General features: G+C 47.1%; 3 protein-coding genes and 1 non-coding gene across 10 annotated transcripts in view; 3 read left to right on the top strand and 1 right to left on the bottom strand.

Moving 5' to 3' along the window:
* The first annotated feature begins 322 nt into the window (after positions 1-322).
* Positions 323-1593, top strand: zgc:153284 (uncharacterized protein LOC751696 homolog). The gene is made up of 3 exons (XM_029140516.3): positions 323-482; positions 612-779; positions 1241-1593. The coding sequence occupies exons 1-3, from the start codon at positions 438-440 to the stop codon at positions 1301-1303; spliced, it is 276 nt and encodes a 91-aa protein (XP_028996349.1). The 5' UTR covers positions 323-437; the 3' UTR covers positions 1304-1593.
* A 426-nt stretch (positions 1594-2019) lies between these two features.
* rps12 (ribosomal protein S12) lies at positions 2020-4016 on the top strand. The gene is made up of 6 exons (XM_029140514.2): positions 2020-2128; positions 2253-2299; positions 3025-3141; positions 3220-3322; positions 3655-3756; positions 3931-4016. Exons 1-6 carry the CDS (start codon positions 2090-2092, stop codon positions 3991-3993), a joined length of 471 nt encoding a protein of 156 aa, XP_028996347.1. The 5' UTR covers positions 2020-2089; the 3' UTR covers positions 3994-4016.
* On the top strand, positions 3395-3474 carry LOC114850220 (small nucleolar RNA SNORD100). The gene has a single exon (XR_003784800.1). It is a non-coding gene; the product is annotated as a small nucleolar RNA SNORD100 (small nucleolar RNA).
* A 141-nt stretch (positions 4017-4157) lies between the features above and the next one.
* The window catches only part of eya4 (EYA transcriptional coactivator and phosphatase 4), a 25467-nt gene continuing 12277 nt past the window's right edge, over positions 4158-17347 (bottom strand). For 4 of the 7 annotated variants that reach the window (XM_029140496.3, XM_029140497.3, XM_055506464.1 and 1 more), the window contains 18 exons: positions 15731-15780; positions 13911-14032; positions 12482-12547; positions 12190-12267; positions 11590-11656; positions 11354-11496; positions 11132-11275; positions 10955-11037; positions 10458-10632; positions 9394-9530; positions 9178-9261; positions 7977-8066; positions 7729-7787; positions 7411-7571; positions 7119-7233; positions 6850-6971; positions 5749-5849; positions 4158-4846 (listed from right to left, as the gene is read on the bottom strand). In XM_029140496.3, coding sequence (XP_028996329.1) covers positions 4766-4846; positions 5749-5849; positions 6850-6971; positions 7119-7233; positions 7411-7571; positions 7729-7787; positions 7977-8066; positions 9178-9261; positions 9394-9530; positions 10458-10632; positions 10955-11037; positions 11132-11275; positions 11354-11496; positions 11590-11656; positions 12190-12267; positions 12482-12547; positions 13911-14032; positions 15731-15780 — 1878 coding nt within the window. In that variant the 3' untranslated portion in view covers positions 4158-4765. Of the gene's footprint in view, positions 5850-5928; positions 6030-6849; positions 6972-7118; positions 7234-7410; positions 7572-7728; positions 7788-7976; positions 8067-9177; positions 9262-9393; positions 9531-10457; positions 10633-10954; positions 11038-11131; positions 11276-11353; positions 11497-11589; positions 11657-12189; positions 12268-12481; positions 12548-13910; positions 14033-15730; positions 15781-17347 lie in introns of those variants that run through there. The other 3 variants (XM_029140498.3, XM_055506463.1, XM_029140502.2) reach the window with 3 other exon arrangements.

The raw sequence follows: 17347 nt of genomic DNA, 5'->3' as shown, positions 1-17347 counted from the left end.
TTCTTGTTGTTACTAATAATAAGATTAATGCTTTTTTGGAGTCTTGTGTTACTGTGAGCCAGTATCATATGATACTTTATGAGGAACTACTGTAATAGTTGACAGAAGTATATAGTATAAACTAGACAGTTACACACACCACAAATACTCGAAATGAGGAACTGTAGCAGGAACTCAGTACTTGATCAGAGTTAACAACTAGCTTTCCCGCTGTAGTGTGTTAATGTCCGTGCTTTAAGTACTGTCTGCAGGCAAGTTACAACTGGAAGTGAGACAAGTGGGTGTGTCCGTGCAAAAACCTGCTCACCTTGTCTGCACTTGCAGTAGACCAGTACTGCATACCTGCACAGAGGGCACTGGAGCAACGTTCTGCTGAACTTCTCTCTGCCTGCGTCGCTGTATCTGTGGTTCAGGAAGTTACTGTTTGTAGAGCAGACATGTCAGTCACACTGTTTATTACCAACGTGAGCAGTTCCGTGAAGGTACAGTTTAAAGTCTACACCGTTTGAATTTGTTTTACAACTTGTGTCTGCAGCTCGTTTCTTGTTCAAAGCGTTCAAAGCGTACGTGCTTGCTTCATTACTCGCTGACTTGCATTCTGCTCTTTGCAGATCAAGAAGGAACAGGAAAGAATCATTAATGTCCTGGAATCAAAGAAGATCCCTTTCAAATGTGTGGACATATCCCAGAATAACGCTGACAAGGATAGAATGAGAGAGATCGCAGGGAACCCGACTGCACTGCCACCTCAGATAAGCAACGACAAGCACTACTGTGGAGTAAGTTTTCCTAAATGTCCTGTAAACCTGATTAGAATGTCTTGAACATATATTTGTGCTGTGACTAAATGTAAATCATTTACACCCTTCCTGCATTTGTCACACAGGAAATAGCAACTACTGTATGATGGTACAGGGCGTAGGCTCAGACATCAAATACACATTTATAGGGTGTTAGTCGTACCACAGGCTGCACTGACGTCACACACACATGCAGCCTGTGCAGCTACATTTTGACACAGGTAAATTAGTGCACACCCCACTAATTGTTCAGGCTTGATTTGTATTTATGCCTCTCGAGGGTGCTATATACTTGTTTGTCTGGCCAATAAATGCATCAAACTAATTTGCACAAATTGTGTCAAGGTTAAATAACAGCTTTCCCTAAAACATCTGTATAGTAACAGTTTCTCTCCATCTCTGTGTCCCTGATCCCGTTGCCCTCCTTCTCTTTTTTTCAGGATTTCAATGCCTTTGAGGAGGCAGTTGAAGACAACAACCTTATGAAATTCCTCAAACTATAAAAGGACCAACGGCCAACCAGCCCATCTCTATGACTCCCGCTAATATTCAAACATACAACTACAATGATCTACAAACCAACACGTTCATGTTTCAGTATAGATTTGATTAAAATGATGATGACAACTGCTTTATGTATGTCTTTGAGTAGTAATGGTCAGTGCTAAAAATATATATTATTCTGGTTTATGATCATGTTTGTACAACATTTCTATTAGGCAAATGGGAATTTTTAGGGTTGCTCATAAGTACAATATGTAGAGTAAAATAAAAATGCTATTGTTTGAAACAATCTTGCACTCAATGATTTTCTTCAAAGCATTTACAGCACAGCAAATGGAAACCAATTTTGCTAATATTGTGAGAAAATACGCTGTTTTATTTTTTTATCCAGCATTGTTATTATTTTTGTTATAAAGTATTTTATAAGACACTGTAGGAGCAATAATAATGTATAAAATAAAATAAAAAATGTAGTTAATACAAAACCTATTTCTTAATATAGCGCGTGCAGATTTAGGAATTAATCCATTAAAATATTTTCAGTTTTTGTTTTGTTTTTCTCATAACCTTATTTATTTGTGCAATTTAATCAGTTTGTATTGGGATACCGCACAAAAGGGTGTATAAATAGAATTAACTGATTAATAATTTATTTAATTTGGTTGAAACATTTTCCAGAAAACTCCAAAGTTGAAACTTAGTTTTAATAGTAAAGGGTTAAACGGTGCAGGCAGGTGAGCGGACACCACTGGGGCCTGGCGGTACTAAAGCGATGTCGCGGACTTATGACGTCCTCTTTACCCGTTGCCCGAGAGGAGGAAAGGGTGCGTTTCCGTCACTGGCGTCTCAATCTACACGATAATCAATGCATCTTATTTTCGGAATCTGTCTAAATAGTGCATTTGAGATGCATAACTGTTGTTCTTTCGTTTGTTTTCTTTATTGCAGCTTTTTAAGTCGACCATCCATCGCGAATCTACAATGGCCGAGGAAGGGTGAGCGTTATGGTTTTGTCTGCTGCTGCTTCTTAAGGAGACTAGTTAAAACACGTGTATGACGTGCTTTTTCAAATAAATACATTATTTATAGGTTGATGGTTAAAAGTTAAAACCTTCCCTATGCAGTCTGGGAAACCCCCTCATACATCAGCTAGGTGGCTAACTTGGCGCTAGTTTATGTGCACGTTACGTTGAGCTATTTCAACCTTATCTGGTGTATATGTGTAATAATTGCTGCTTATTATGGTGTTATTACTGCTTATGAAAATGCCACCTGTTGCCACAAGCTTTGTTTAACGGTCTACTATATTAAACCTGTTTTTACAGTGACGGGTGTCTGTTGATTAATGCTAACATTGTACAATTGTTAAACATGAGAATTAGGAGTCAATGTTCATTTTTACTGACTTGCTGAAGGAAAAACCCAGGGGTGTAGTGAAATTGAGTTCTGGGGGGGGGGGGTTGTGTCATGGTAATGCAACTGCTAAATGAGTGTTGTCGTCTAGTGTTTTTTTTTTTTTTAAACTGAACACATCAAACTAGAAATGAGCTTTCTGGCACTTGAATGATGACTTCCCATTCTTTTGTCGGATACCCCTTCACTCAACTGAGTGATATCTGCACTCTGATTTGCTGAAAGCTCGACTGTAAATGCTCCTGTGATTAATGCACTTAAGACTAAAATGTTTAACTTTTCCAACATCTTCATTGTTTTCTTTTAGCATTGCTGCCGGAGGTGTGATGGATGTCAACACCGCTCTCCCTGAAGTGCTCAAGACCGCACTTATCCACGATGGCCTTGCCCGTGGTATCCGTGAGGCTGCCAAGGCCTTGGACAAGTGCGTTTTTTCATTGTTCCCTGTGACTGACATGTGGCTTGACACCCTTCCACAAGCTAACCATTATCTCCTTCTTAGGCGTCAGGCCCATCTCTGCGTCCTTGCTGCCAACTGCGACGAGCCCATGTATGTCAAGCTGGTGGAGGCCCTTTGTGCTGAACATCAGATCAACTTGATCAAGGTAAGCATGATGTACATCTGTGTGATGCTGCCTTATTGGCAGCGGGTTTTAAAGCAGAACGTCATCTACTGCTGTATCGTTGATGATTGGCTCCCTCTACTGAACCCTATGTAGAAGTCTGCCATTATTACCCAATTTCTGTCTGAGATGCAGCCAGAAGTAGTGACATTCCTGCCACTGTTCTTTCGTAAACCAAAGATGTGGATTGTAGTTTAATGAACATCAATAAACATTAGCTGTGCAGTTTTTTAATAGCTGTTATGACAACATTATTCCTATGTCTAATGATGCTGCATTACTAATACAAGTGAATATGTTGAACGCCATTTTAGGTTGATGACAACAAGAAGCTCGGCGAGTGGGTTGGTCTGTGCAAAATCGACCGTGAGGGCAAACCCCGTAAGGTGGTGGGCTGCAGCTGTGTCGTGGTCAAGGTGAGTGCTGCTCTTAAACAAAAATACTGGCCTCAACTTAGTGAGACTTGTGTTTAACAAGTGGCTGCTGTTTAAGGTTCTCCTTCAAAACTAGATTTAGGAACTAGAATTGGAACCTGACCAGTGACTTATTAATGATGCCTGACTAGGAACAAACTTTGTTTTTGTCTACAGGATTATGGCAAGGAGTCTCAAGCCAAGGATGTAATTGAGGAATACTTCAAAGCCAAAAAATAAGATCAATAAATGATGGAAACTGAGCTCATTTGTCTTTACCTTTTTTGCATTGCCTATAAGATCATGCTGATTTGTTTCATGTTGCTTCTTATTTACAAAATGCATTGTTTAGCATGTGGGGATGAGTGAAACTGCATTGGTTTAAGTAAGACAAAACACATGGGTTGTTTGGATAAGTTCTCCTTTATATCTACATAGACATTTCTGGGTAAAGACGTAAAGACATTCAAACACATTAAGGCACAACACATCATGATGCACATCCTCAATTTCCCAGGGGAGGAAAAAATACAAAATTCCAGAAGAAAAATAAAACACGACCCCAAAACATTCCTAGACAAAAGCATCCACCCCTGCTCTTACGTTTAATATCAATAATTTACACATTGTGGTGTTGATTATACCACCAGTAAAGAGAACTTGATAAAGCTGTCATGCCCACACACTGCTGTTTGTCAATGCTATGGGATCATTCATCCCACACTGACTGCATTCCTGATCAAAGCCAGGATGATGAGCTCCTCAGTCTGCAGCCTCAGCCCCATGGGCTGACTGAGCAGGAGTGCACGGTGTAGTTGAAGCGTCTCTTAACCCCACTGTCCTTTGTAACAGCTCCTTCTCTCACTTGCTTCTTAAGACCGTTCAGTTTGTAAATCCAGATGTTCAAAAAAATCAAAACAGCTGCAGCGTATTTGTTCTTAAATAGTTATACAAAAGAAGGGGTTTGACCATGTCCATGGTTATGTTGCATGAGTCCATATTGCTAAATTAGTTACAGGTATTCAAACTCCAGTGCTTGGTGTAATGCCAGCAGGTCAGAGTGACTGGATATCCTCCAGAAAGGCATGTTGTGCTGTGAAGAGGACAGACATCAGTAAATCCTGCTGCACTGTTCATGTAGGCAACACAAACCACCACCTGATGTCATGCAAGCTACACTACAGTAGCTTGTAGCTGCTTATTTTGCAAAAGCACGGCAAACAAAATCCATGCAGTCCTAAAGCATTCTGGGAAATATGCTTATCTTCTTTTGGAGTGACCACCACGTTAGGGGATCGGCATCACTCACATTGTTAGGAAAAACCTCACCGCAATGAAGTTTAAAACACTTATGTGCAGATGGTGATGTTAAACATGTTGGCTGTAATCTTGTAATAATTTATTAGGAACAAATGAGAGCTGTCTCTTCTCATCCAGCTCTACGAGAAAGCAAATAAGCATCTTCCCAAAAATGACAAACTACTCCTTCGATTTAGTTATGAATGAAACCCACAGCTGGAGGAAAGACACACATTTGTTATAAATACAGTATCACTGCTTTGTTGTGATAGGATTCTACGTTACTGCTGCACAAACCAGAGGTGAATAAAAAAAACATTCCCCACTAGAAAGCCAGTATTTGTGAGATTGTTAAATGCTTAACCACTGTGTACATTTGAGCAGCCACTCTTCATTCAGTTAAATGCGATAACCATGTAACTGGGTTCAAGAATCCAGAATCCAAATCAAGAAAATACTCATTCTAATTTAAAATCTATAAAGGCATGACAGGTGCAAAATGTACAGCGTTAACCAAGCTTCAATCTCAGATTTTCACCGAAGCTGCAGTCTAAGGTTCCCTGTTGCTCCATAAAAAAAGGATAAATGAAACAGACCACCACAAAACCGCTTGGGCAAAGAAAGGCAGGCTTCGTCCAATCAGAGCTCACACTGTGTGGAGTAGGCGGGCTTACGGTCAGGTTGTGGGTCCATTACCTTTTTGGCCGCCTGCTCCTCTTCCACACCATCCCCAATAACAACATACACTACTTTCCTGCCAAACCTTTGCATTATGCGTTCAAAGCAACTCTCTTTTCCTGCAAAAAACAAATAAACAAGGGGAGGAAGGAGGGTCACAAGGTCAGAGGGGTCAAAGTTCGGAGGTCATTTGTTTACCTGGCTCGCTGCATGCTCTTCATCCTTCCCATCTCCAATCACAACATACGTAATGTTAGTGCCAAAGCGGGAGACTATACGCTCAAAACAGCTCTCTTTGCCTGGAGACAAACAGACGGCTTTCACAGGTTTTAAGACTTTTCTGGAGACGGATCAGCAACACAGGGGGGGGAGACCGAGCCGTGTGCACCGGGGGAAGGGGGGGTGGGTGAGGGAGACATGTACAACACTCACACTGATCATCATGATTAATCCTGACACAGTTTGGTTTGTCTTGAGAGGCATAAATATAAAGCGTCTGGTTGCAATGAAAACCTGGTGTCACACTCATACCTAATCCTTTCCCACTGCAAGTATACACTGTTAATTGGACAGAACGTGACTTTAAAAGCAAACAGACGAACTTTCACTCTCTACGTGTATCCTAAACCTTTTGCGGTTGCCATGGCTACCACATCTGCCACATCCATGTGAATTAAGGCAGTTGAACGTAATTTGGCGCGGGCCTCAGGCTAACTGAGGCCGTCCACAGTGTGGGGGCGCCCGACCTGGACGATGAGCATCAGGATCAGGATCCGGCGGGTGAGGATGGATTTACTACACAAAGAGGCTATTTTCTGATTACACTTCAGAATGGACTGTGTCTGATTGTGTGTTTGTATTTGGCCATAATCAGCACCATCGATTGTCTTCCTAAAACATTCACAACCTCAGTCCAACTTAAATACGTCGAGGTTCCTAACAGGGAACAGAGGAGTTATCAGTAGCACATGGAGTGGATGGAGACACATCAAAATAATGCATAACCAACAACAGACATGTGACTTTGGAAACGTTCAAAGACTATGAGTCAATTTAGAAGTTAATTGTTTCCATTTCCTGCTTTGAGGGTTTAAGGAATGTGTGCGTGTTGCTTCTTACCTATTTTTGTTGCGCTGTAAATGTTCTCGATAGGGAACACAGATCCCAGACTGTACAAGAGAACTTTAGCCAGAGCCGGTATGAGCTGCGTCGTGGTCACCAACACATTTACACAATTACTCCTGCGGGACGCAATCACAAACACACAACACGTTCGACGTGTGTAAGACGCCTGACTTGTGCACGCGCTATGGCTCCTTCACGCTCTAAATCCTGCACAGTTGGAAACAGCACGCGGAGAAAATAATAAATCCCGCGTGAAGCCGCACCTGGAGCTGATGATGGACAAAGACTTGAGCGCGTGGGTGAGCCAGGAGTCAGTGAGGGCCTCCACCTCTGCTCTGAGCTGCAGCCAGGCGTCTCTCTTAGCGGGGCCCAGCAGACCTGCATAGAGAGAGACAGCGAGCGAGCGAGAGAGAGAGAGAGAGAGAGAGAGAGATTTACTGAACCCTTAGCTCGACCAAGAAGCGGAAACATCCACCAGCAGCTGTGAAACCGCCTCCTCACACACATGGCCTCATGCTCCACCGCTACAGCTAGCGTCCCGTCTCATCTGCTTACCCCCCACATTGTTTTTGTACGTGCTATACAACTCTTTGACCCGTCGGTAGCGGAAGGCCAGTTTCCTCATCCAGTCCACTCCGCCGCGGACGCCCGTGGCCAGGCACAGGTTGGCGCTGGTCGCAGCTGCATGGAAGCCATCAGTTGCAAAACTGTAAGTACTGTCAATAATAATGATATGATTTATTTGAAAAATCTGCAGCGGTGGAACAAAAGAAGATTGTTGTTATTATTGTTGTTCGGCGCTAGAAACAACTGTTCTGATGTTTCAAAAGGCGCCGATAAGCAAAAACCGTGATCTTGAGTTAAGACTCTCACCTCAAGTCCTGACCGTTGTCATCCGATGACACGTCGTCAATGTGAACCTGGTCACACTCCTGCACACACACACACACACACACACACACACACACACACATGAAAACTGACTGTGTAAAAGTACATTAAAAGTGTATACAAGCCCTTGCGTGTTGTGTCCCTGTACACCACTAGAGGGCAGTATTCGCCAATCGACTCCCAACCTGCCTTTGACTGTCTTGTTTACATGCTTTTTAGACGCGTCTCACCTCCAGGTCATTGAAGAATAAGTGTGTGTCGGCCAAGTTGAAGATCATCTCTTCCATTCTCAGACCCAGCGTCACCGCCATCGGAGGGTCCTGACAGAAGGCAGAGGTCAAACATCAGTATGATGAGAGACTCTCATCATTTACTATTCACTTATTCCAGATTCCTGACTCCAGTCTAGAAACCGTGTCGGTTTTTCCTTTCTTTCTCCTTCATCTCAGTTCACACCCTGTCCTCCAGCCCCCTCTTGCAGATTTGGTATGTTCCATTCATCATAGCAGACGCTGACAGACGGGTTGCACTTGTTCGGTCCCATCAGCATTCCTCATGCTTGGTAGGGAGTTATGCTTGTGGGGGGCGACGGGGCTCTCGTGTGTTGCAGAGTGTCGGTGCCGCACCGAGCGCGTGTGGTCGGTGAATGGTCTGCGTTGGCGTGTGAGGGTTTGGGCGCGGGCAGACCCAGCTGCAAAAGCCATCACCTGCGACAGGTCAGCGAGGGTCGACTGCCCGCTGTGCGATTCGCTGACGCGCTCGGACGACCAGAATAGACTGAGACTCACAGGAAGGAGAGCAGAAGTGAGCGAGGCAGGCGGACGGAAGGATGAGCGATCATTCCTCAGCGTGAGAAAGAGCGACGAACAGGTGCTAATTGTGATTTGAACTGTCAGTCACTGAGAGGTACTCAGCGCCTCTTCTCAGGTAGTTACAGACACCAGCGTATGATCAAACTGCTGAAATGTGTTTATTCTCCTTGAGCAGCTGAATTTGAACCTTCAGTTGTGGGAGACTGAGCTGTGTCAGGATGAAGGCTGCGATTATTTCGTTCGGCACGTGTACAGTGACAGCAATTACGCGGACTCGTCCTTTGTTATTTGCTGCCACCCGTTCTGTCCGTTCCCCACAACTGCAAACAACTAACAAGTCGATCGGGGCCCAAAGCATGGGCTCCCATGGGCTGCTGGTGACCAGTACAACCAGTAACCACAGGAAACTACATCGCCCAGTGAATCCCTGTGACCACATATGATGATCCCACATCAAAACCAGGAGCTATGAACATAAAGGGAACTATAAACAATGTAGGAAGCCTTTGTTAAATTAGGATTAGATTTATGTAAACATCTGCTTTTAAATGCATTTAATATGTACATTTAATGGACTAGTGATGCTGTGTTCTGGCTCCGAGGGCAGCGATGGTCCTACCTTGCCGTATTTCTGTGCGTAGGAGCCCGTCAGCAGGGAGTGGAAGACGATGATGGTCTCGTCCAGATCCCACACGAACACCCTCTGGAGGGAGAAAACGACGCTTCAGTGAGGGGGAGAGTCAAGATCCAAGGAAATACTGTGTCTCCAGAGATCTCAATGGAATATTCATTGAAGTCAAAGTGATTAGACGGCGGATGTGTTGTTTCCCCTCACCTCCAGGTCACTGTCAGGGGGAGGGGAGGGGTTGTTCTTACGGCCTCTGCCCCGGGACTTGGACGTCCCACTGCGGCAGGCTCGCTCGTCCAGCTCTTTGATGGGCGTGGACGGGCTCTGCACCGTCTCGAAGTCCCCTGGGAGAGCGTGCACACACGGACGGGACGTTAAAGGTGCGTTCCAGCTACTGACGCCAGCGCAGACTACGTTAAAGACACAGTAATGATGTGGTTCGAGGTGATCCCCTGTCCACTTTGGATATAACTCACGCTCAGTTAGGGTTAACATTTGTCAGTAACGAGGTAAGATGGAGTAATGGACTAATAAATGAGAGGACTTACAGTAAGTAATGTGATTCAATGTGCTGAGATATTCACGCAAAATCCTGCAGGAGCATGACCAAGTCCCCCCCCCCCCCAACTCCCCCTAATGCCTACACTCCCACTGCTGCGTGGTAACTAGAACCAGACCCCAAGCTTCGGATCTCATATCGTTATGTCTCAATCAGAGGAGGAGAAACCCAGGGTTAGGGAATGGGGGGGGGGGTGTCTGTGAAAACACAGACGGACACAAAGAGCATGTGAGCTACCTCAAACAACAAACAACAAACAAATACAGCGACAGGAAGGACGATAAGCTGCTTTAATCACGCGTCCTGAATTTACGGCCAAGGTTGAAAAATGTGAGAAAGCCACACTGTTAAATCTAAGGAGGTCAGCTTTGCACATGTGGGTGAAGTTTCTTAGTTAGTATGTTCTTGTCCTTTTCTGACTTGTCTACAAAAGTGCAATAACTCATGTACAGTATGTAACGTCACTCCAATCAAACCCTCAGAGGCAAACGTAAACACGTGCCAATTCTCCAATTAGCGAGCCCGATGTCACGTAACCATGGTTACCGTCCGCAGCTACTTCCTGTGCTTCATCACGGTTGAAGGGAGGTTTTGAACTCAGTTACCCAAACTGTTAGCTGTTTTTTTTTTGTTTTTTGTTTTTTTACAGCGCCACAATCAAGGAGCGATGACGTATCCGACATGTGTTTGCATATTTATTTGCGCCACCGACCTGGGTGAAGCTCGGCCGCCTGTCCGGTCATGGCGGGCGCCGGGTCCTGCAGCTGGTAGGCCGCCGTGGAGCCCGTGCCGTCCACGCTGTTGGAGGTCATGTAAGTCCCATAGGTGGAGGCGGAATAATACTGGGCGTACTGGTTTTGGCCGAAGGTCGTGTATGACGGGTACTCCTGCAGAGCAACGCAGTCATGAGCTCCTTTAGTCCCCACACACGCACACACCAGTCCCCCTAAGCCCCACGCAGCCACCCACACTTTCCTCCTGTAAACAACCACATCTATCACAGCGTGACATTAAAAACCACCTTCAAGCATATTACTACCACATATATTCATCATATAGACATGGAGAAATATCCAGAGCAAACGCTCCCTTATTAAGACTAATTGTGCTTCTCCTGAGTCTCCTAAAATCAACATAATGAGGAAAATGACTGTGTTAAATATTAGCTTCTTCTGGGAAAGTTCATGTTAAAAGCTGATGGGCACATACCTGCTGTGTGGCAGTGTAGTTGGCGGGGTTCGATACGGAATTGTTGGTGGTGTAGAGGCCTGAGGAAGGAGTGAAACTGGAACCTTCAGAGGGAAAAGAGATAAAACGGTTTCACGCTCGAGCCGCGTTTTTGCGCGGAGAAGCCGGCATCCAGCCGTGCGCTGATCTCCCACAGACCTGGCATCTGATAGGGCGAGTACGCCGTCTGGCCGGGCTGCGGCGTGGTGAAGCCGGGGCTGTAGCTCAGGCCCGTCTGCAGAGGAGACTGACTCTGGGCCAGGCCGCTCTCGGTCTTGATGCCTGGGAGCATCACGCCGAGGTCTGGAACCACACGAGACAATCACGCGGCGTCAGTCTGGGACCCGGTCCGAGTGCATTGCTTTGTGTATGGTTTGGTACCGTAGGTGGAGAGTCCGTAGGCCTGTCCTGTCTGGGAGTACGCGGTGTACACGGTGGACTGCTGCATGCTGCTGAACTGAGGCTGACCAGCGTACGCTGGCATGGGGGGGGCCGCCGGCGTGGACAGGATGTGCGGGTAGGGCCTGGGGAGAGGACAGAGAACGCATGGACTCATGACACCAAGGCGGCTCGGAGGCGGCCGTGTTTGCGTTGGAGGCGGCGGACTCGCGACTCACTTTGATGGGTAGAGGGGGGGGGAGTACTGGTGGGCCGAGCGAGGGCTGTATCCGCTGCTGGTGATTACTAAAAACAGCACAGTAATCAGAAACAACAAGGCAAGAGCAGGTTACGGATGATGTCAACTCCAAACTTCTGTTTTGCTTTACACTTAACCAAATCATTCTTGAGTAGCACAATTCAAGGCCTCTGGCTTGTTTGAGCCCTTCCAGTAAACATAATTGGAAGCATTTTCCAGTGGAGAGGAGCCAGGATTTCCCCCTTCGGCGAGGGTCCATGAAGCCCTCAGAGCGGCCTCACAGTGAAACACAATGTCTGGCTGTGGTCATTGAGATGTCAGAGCTTAACACTGACGAACCCCCCTCACTGTGTGTCTCACCTAATGGCTCTGCGTGTGTGTGTGTGTGTGTGTGTGTTTGTGTGTGTGTGTGTGTGTGTGCGCGCGCGCTCTCCTGCCTCTGCCAGCCTTTGATGATGCAATCCAAGGACAGGCAATGCTTCATGGGATTAAAGCTTTCAGCGGCCTGAAGTCTGAGCTCAGATGTGCGAGTTCGACTCCCGGCCTGCGGGAGCGGAGGCGTGCGTCCGTGCGCTCTCACCTGAGCCGGCGTACGAGTCCAGCGCCGTGTCGCCCGTCGTGGGGGCCGCGTCGCTGCTGTTCATGGGCTCTGTTTTCACTTTGGGGCGAGGGGAGAGGATCGGCGTTAGGGCAGCGTCAGTGAGGCGGCACCACCGCAAAGCATCAACACGCACCGGACGGCGAACATGCGGCTCGGGGCTCAAACAACGGAGCGAAACCACAGCAACTCCAGCACAAATCAGAGCAAAACCAGTTCCTGTTGCGTTTCAAGTCAATATTTCATAACTGGATTCAACCGCATGCGTCTGTACCATAGTCCTTGGTGCTGCTGCAGCCCAGCAGCCAGTCAGCCGTGTTTAGAACAGTCATGTTTTCACCTAAAGGAGCGCAAAGGTGATGAGAAGCAGGCGTGAATCAAGTGAACACTGTATAAGACAGGGTGTGGATTCAGCTCAGGTCCAGTTTACTGGGGACACTTGGGGACGTCACATGTTACTGAGCGAGCGTCCTGTATTTTCAGGGACTTTTCTCGTTCCTCGCTAAACACGAGTAAAACTCATCATCGGCAACTATCGGAAAAGTCCATCAAATTCAGGACAACTCCATTAATCCTCCCCGGGAGCAACACAAGCTATTGGACAAGCCCTAATGAAGACAAATGAGTTGCTATAGAGACGGCCCGTGGGTCCGAGCGCTGGCTGATGTCAGGCGAGGGGAATGCTGGGTATGTCGTTTGTTTTGGCTGGGACGGCGCGGTCCCGAGGCCGTCTGCTGAAACCATTAACGGTGAGCTCATCAAAAAGTGATTTAATGCTCTAATACGGCCCGAGCGCGGCTATTTCTGTGAGTGTGTGTTGACGCGTCAACAAAAACGCGGCGTCTCACTTTTTCCATTACGCCGCTGCCGAGAGTCGTCGCCAGCGCCTTTTAAATGGGCGACGGATCAAAGGATCGCCCTCCGAACAAAGCACTTGAATTCAGTGGGTTAAAGTCAAAAGGGGGGGGGGGGGGGGGGGGGGGGGGGTGAGATGGAGAATCGAGAAACTCGCTTGGACAGAGGGTAAAGAAAAGGAAGAGAAGCAGTGAGGAGTGGGCCCGGTGGTGTTGACATCTAAGAGCGCCCTGATGCTTTAATGCTCTTGTAGAGGAAATAGTTTCCAGTGGGATTTTTGGGCTTAGGCTCCAACACACACACTGCAACAACACACAGGCGCGCGCGGCCAAGTGCTTAGCGGAGAGCAGAAGTGCTCCACCGTGTGTTTACACACGTTCTCCGGCGGTTCACTGCGGCCCCGGTGCCAGCGCAACGGTTATCGGCGGGTCCGACGAGTACCGACATCATATCCCACTCTTTCTGGACCTAGAGGGGCGTTTTTGGGTGGGGTTTTAAACCACCAGGAACCAGGGTGAAATTTATTTTAAACTAATTTGTAAAGAGTGAACAAAAAGGAAGGTTTCAAAATGACACGTTGCGGTTTAACTCGGGGACCGTATCGGAATTCCTGTCTGACTGAGTCTGACTTTGCTCCCAGCCAAGTAACAGACCCTTCTTCTATAACCACAATTCATTGTTGCTCATAATATTCTGTATGCATGTTGTTGACCTTGGAAAGAGCCACGCTCGCTGTTTTCCAGTTTCCTGTTTTGGTGCCATACATGAAGTCGTATTCATCTTTTCATAAAGTAGTAAAGTCGTGTATCCTGGAAACAGACGTGGCCCCGGGCCTGCTGCCGTCTCACCTCCTGTTCCATTGGTGGTGATGGAGGGACTGCCGAGGTTGTTCTTGTCCAGCTTGGAGCCCCCTGCGTCGCCACCTCCCACGCGGTTATGAGGACTGGCTAGGTCCTGCATTTCCATAGACCTACGGGGGGAGAAATGTAGATGAGCTGCGATTCTTGAGTGAGCAACGGCTCGGCAACAATGTGCGATCGCAGCTGGGAACGTCTCACCCTGTGCATATTACATTAGGATCCCACTGAAACGCTGAGTGTCCACACAGGAATCGCACGCACTGAGTCATAAGCCTCATGCTCCTCTACTCGTTAGCTTAACGTGAGCATGTGTTCAGAGGCGCGAGACATCGTCTGCGGGCTTGTTGGCTCTTTTATGGAGCGTGTGTGTGTGTGTGTGTGTGTGTGTGTGTGTGTGTGTGTGTGTGTGTGTGTGTGTGTGTGTGTCCGTGCACACACTTCTGGGCTCGAATGCAAACCCACAGCCTGCCAGCATGCTTTAGTTTTACAATGTGTTCCACATGCATGACTGGGACAAACCAGCACACAAGGTAAAAGTGTGTGTGTGTGTGTGTGTGTGTGTGTGTGTGTGTGTGTGCGTGCGTGCGTGCGTGCGTGCGTGCGTGCGTGCGTGCGTGCGTGCGTGCGTGCGTGCGTGCGTGCGTGCGTGCGTGTGTGTGTGTGGGTGGAAGACGATGTAAACAGACACATGAACAGGATGAAGACGATGGCCTGCCATGATATATCTGTGTTTATTGTTTATTTGGATCTGTATTAGGCGTTACCATGGCTACACCGACTCCCTCACGGGTCCGTAACCCCCGGTGAAAGATGGATTTGCGAGAGAGCCAACATGAAACGCCCGCTCACGACGTCCTATCATCACCGATGCCACAAGCCTGCGTTCTGTCACTTCCTCAGACACAGGCTTGACGGTGAGTCAGCGCGGGCGAATGCGTGCGCGCCTGCGGGTCGGTCACACTCCCGCGATTGTGTGACACATCAAAGCGGGAAACCACAGCGATGGAGGCAGAACGACACAAACGCGGGAGAGTGCACGTCTGTGACACATGACTGACAGGTACAGACACAGAGCGACGTAATCTCTCAAAATTGAATGACTTCTTGGGATTTTCTCCATTTCCTGCAGCACATGTCAATAAACCTTAAGAACGTTCCCAGATTATGGTGTAAAAACCTTTGATTCGCTCTTTTCATTGGTCTCAGCAGGAAATGATTGTGTCTCCTCCCTGGTCGTCTCTGTTTTGATCCTCCTGGGACGCGATGCCAAGAGCTGGTGTTTCATAAACACTTCTCTGCTTTTCACATTACGCCGGGTCGTTGAAAATATACGGCATCATTTTTTCAGTTAATTGACCTTTTATTGCGGAAAAAATTGTAGAATAAGCGTCCATCATAAATTCCCAGAGCCAAAGTGTACGTCTTTAATGTCTTATAGACTTCAGCCCAAGGCTCATAACCCGAAACGTCAAAAAGGCATTAAATGCTCAAAGACAATTTAGCTTCTGCTTCTAAAATTATAATGGTAATCAACCAAACATCAAAATACCCTGGATTTGTTTTTGTTTATTTAAAATTATGAAATCCCTCTTTTCCATCAGCCGAATCAGTGCATGGGTTCCTCTGTGTGGCCTTTAAGCTCTGAGGTCCTGGCTGCGTGTCGATGACCTCATCACAGCTCGCAACTGCAGCGAAACCTCACCTCTCTGCACCACGACCGCGGAACCGCACACAGAACCGCGCATGACGTTCTCACGCAAGGCTAACGCTGTCAGTGACGTTCTGCGGACGGCGGCGTGCGAGCGTACCTGGCGTCCGAAGGGTCTGGAACATGAGATTCACTGTGTGATTTCTTCACCTGCAGAGAGACCAGAGGAGAGAACATGTCAGGGAACAGCAAGCGGAGAACCGCACGTTCCGTTACAGGCAGCTCAGCGGAGCCAGAGTTTAGTGAGTCATAAACCAGCCTCATAAACGGGTGTTTATGAATCAGACAAACTGCATTAGGATCATAAATAACTAAATAAACTCCCAGCTTCAACACAAACTCAATCAGATCTTGAATTAACCTGTTTCCTCAGACTGAAAAATAATTGGGGACTTGGTCTTGGGAACGTTAACTGGCTTCTAAGTGACGCCTAACTTTCCCTTTTTTATGCTTGACCCCGCTCCATCTTAAACTCAAGCCCTTTCCCCGGCCCTTAAAGAGTTAAAGGTCACGCTGGGGTCATGTTAGGTCACGGGGCTCACTCTCCATCCTAAAAGGGGTCAGCGCAGGCATCAGATCAGACCGTGGCTTTGGGTGGTAACTGAGACATTTGCTCATGTCAATCACTGGCCGCTAGAACTTTTCCTTCAATGAAGTAAAAAAAGAAAAGGATTAAGAAAACACACTCCGGTGTCAGCGCCTCTGCAGCCGGCGTATGTGCAGCTCCACGGCGCAGCAGCGGTTCCCTATTAAAATTCCTCGCTCTTATTTGGAGCAGGAACCAATTAGAACAGTAACTGCAGGGCGGAGCGAGGGCCAATGTGCACCAGCTGCCCTGTAATCACTGTGTCAACACACCGCCGAGGTGCCGGGCACGCGTGGGGTGCCAAACACACACGCAGCCGTGGAAATGCACACACAAACACACACGGCCCGATTCACGCCGGCCGCATATATTAAAGTCATTTGCACATTATCGCAATCACAGGTAAGTACATGGGGAATGTGCTTGGCCAAGCAAATACTAAACTGCAGGTACGTGGAAAGTAGGACGTGTGTGTGTGTGTGCGTGCGTGCATGCGTGTGTGTCTAGTGTTATGGTTCTGATTAGAGGATCGCGTTGAGAAGGAATCAGAAGCGGCACTTAGCTGTTTAAGACGAGGTTCAAAGGTTAGTCAGAGCCCTCGTTTGGATCGCTTTACACACACACACACACACACACTGGGCACTTTCATGTCACGTTTCATGCTTTACTGAAATTTAACAAGCCTGTCAGTCACGACATCAGCGCCATGGCCGTGAGAAACTCACACACACACACACACACACACACACACACACACACACACACACACACACACACACACACACAAGCCTGAAGGTTTCTGTCTCAACACGACTGTGAAAACACAAGCGCACGCAGGCTTTGATCCCGAAAAGCTTTTAACGCTGGGCTTCATCCGCTGCACACTTTCTCCCACTGCCAACATCGGCCTCTCTCTGTATCTCACCACATTTATCCCTGTCAACAATTAAACATACTGTATGATTTTTGGTAGAATTATTCCTAATTAAGCGTTTAAAAATATTGTGTATTACGATTTATCTTTTATTATTTGACATCAGCAGTTAAAGCCTTTTTCTGGGCTAATAATAACCAGTAAACACAAAAGAGCTGCTTTACATATTCATATTCTGGCTCATTTGGTATCTCCCG

The sequence above is a fragment of the Betta splendens genome, chromosome 24, assembly GCF_900634795.4.
Source record: "Betta splendens chromosome 24, fBetSpl5.4, whole genome shotgun sequence".
In the NCBI taxonomy this organism is placed as follows: Eukaryota; Metazoa; Chordata; class Actinopteri; order Anabantiformes; family Osphronemidae; genus Betta; species Betta splendens.
The sequence above is the reverse complement of the archived record's forward strand: the minus strand, read 5'-3'. Positions and strand labels throughout refer to the sequence as shown.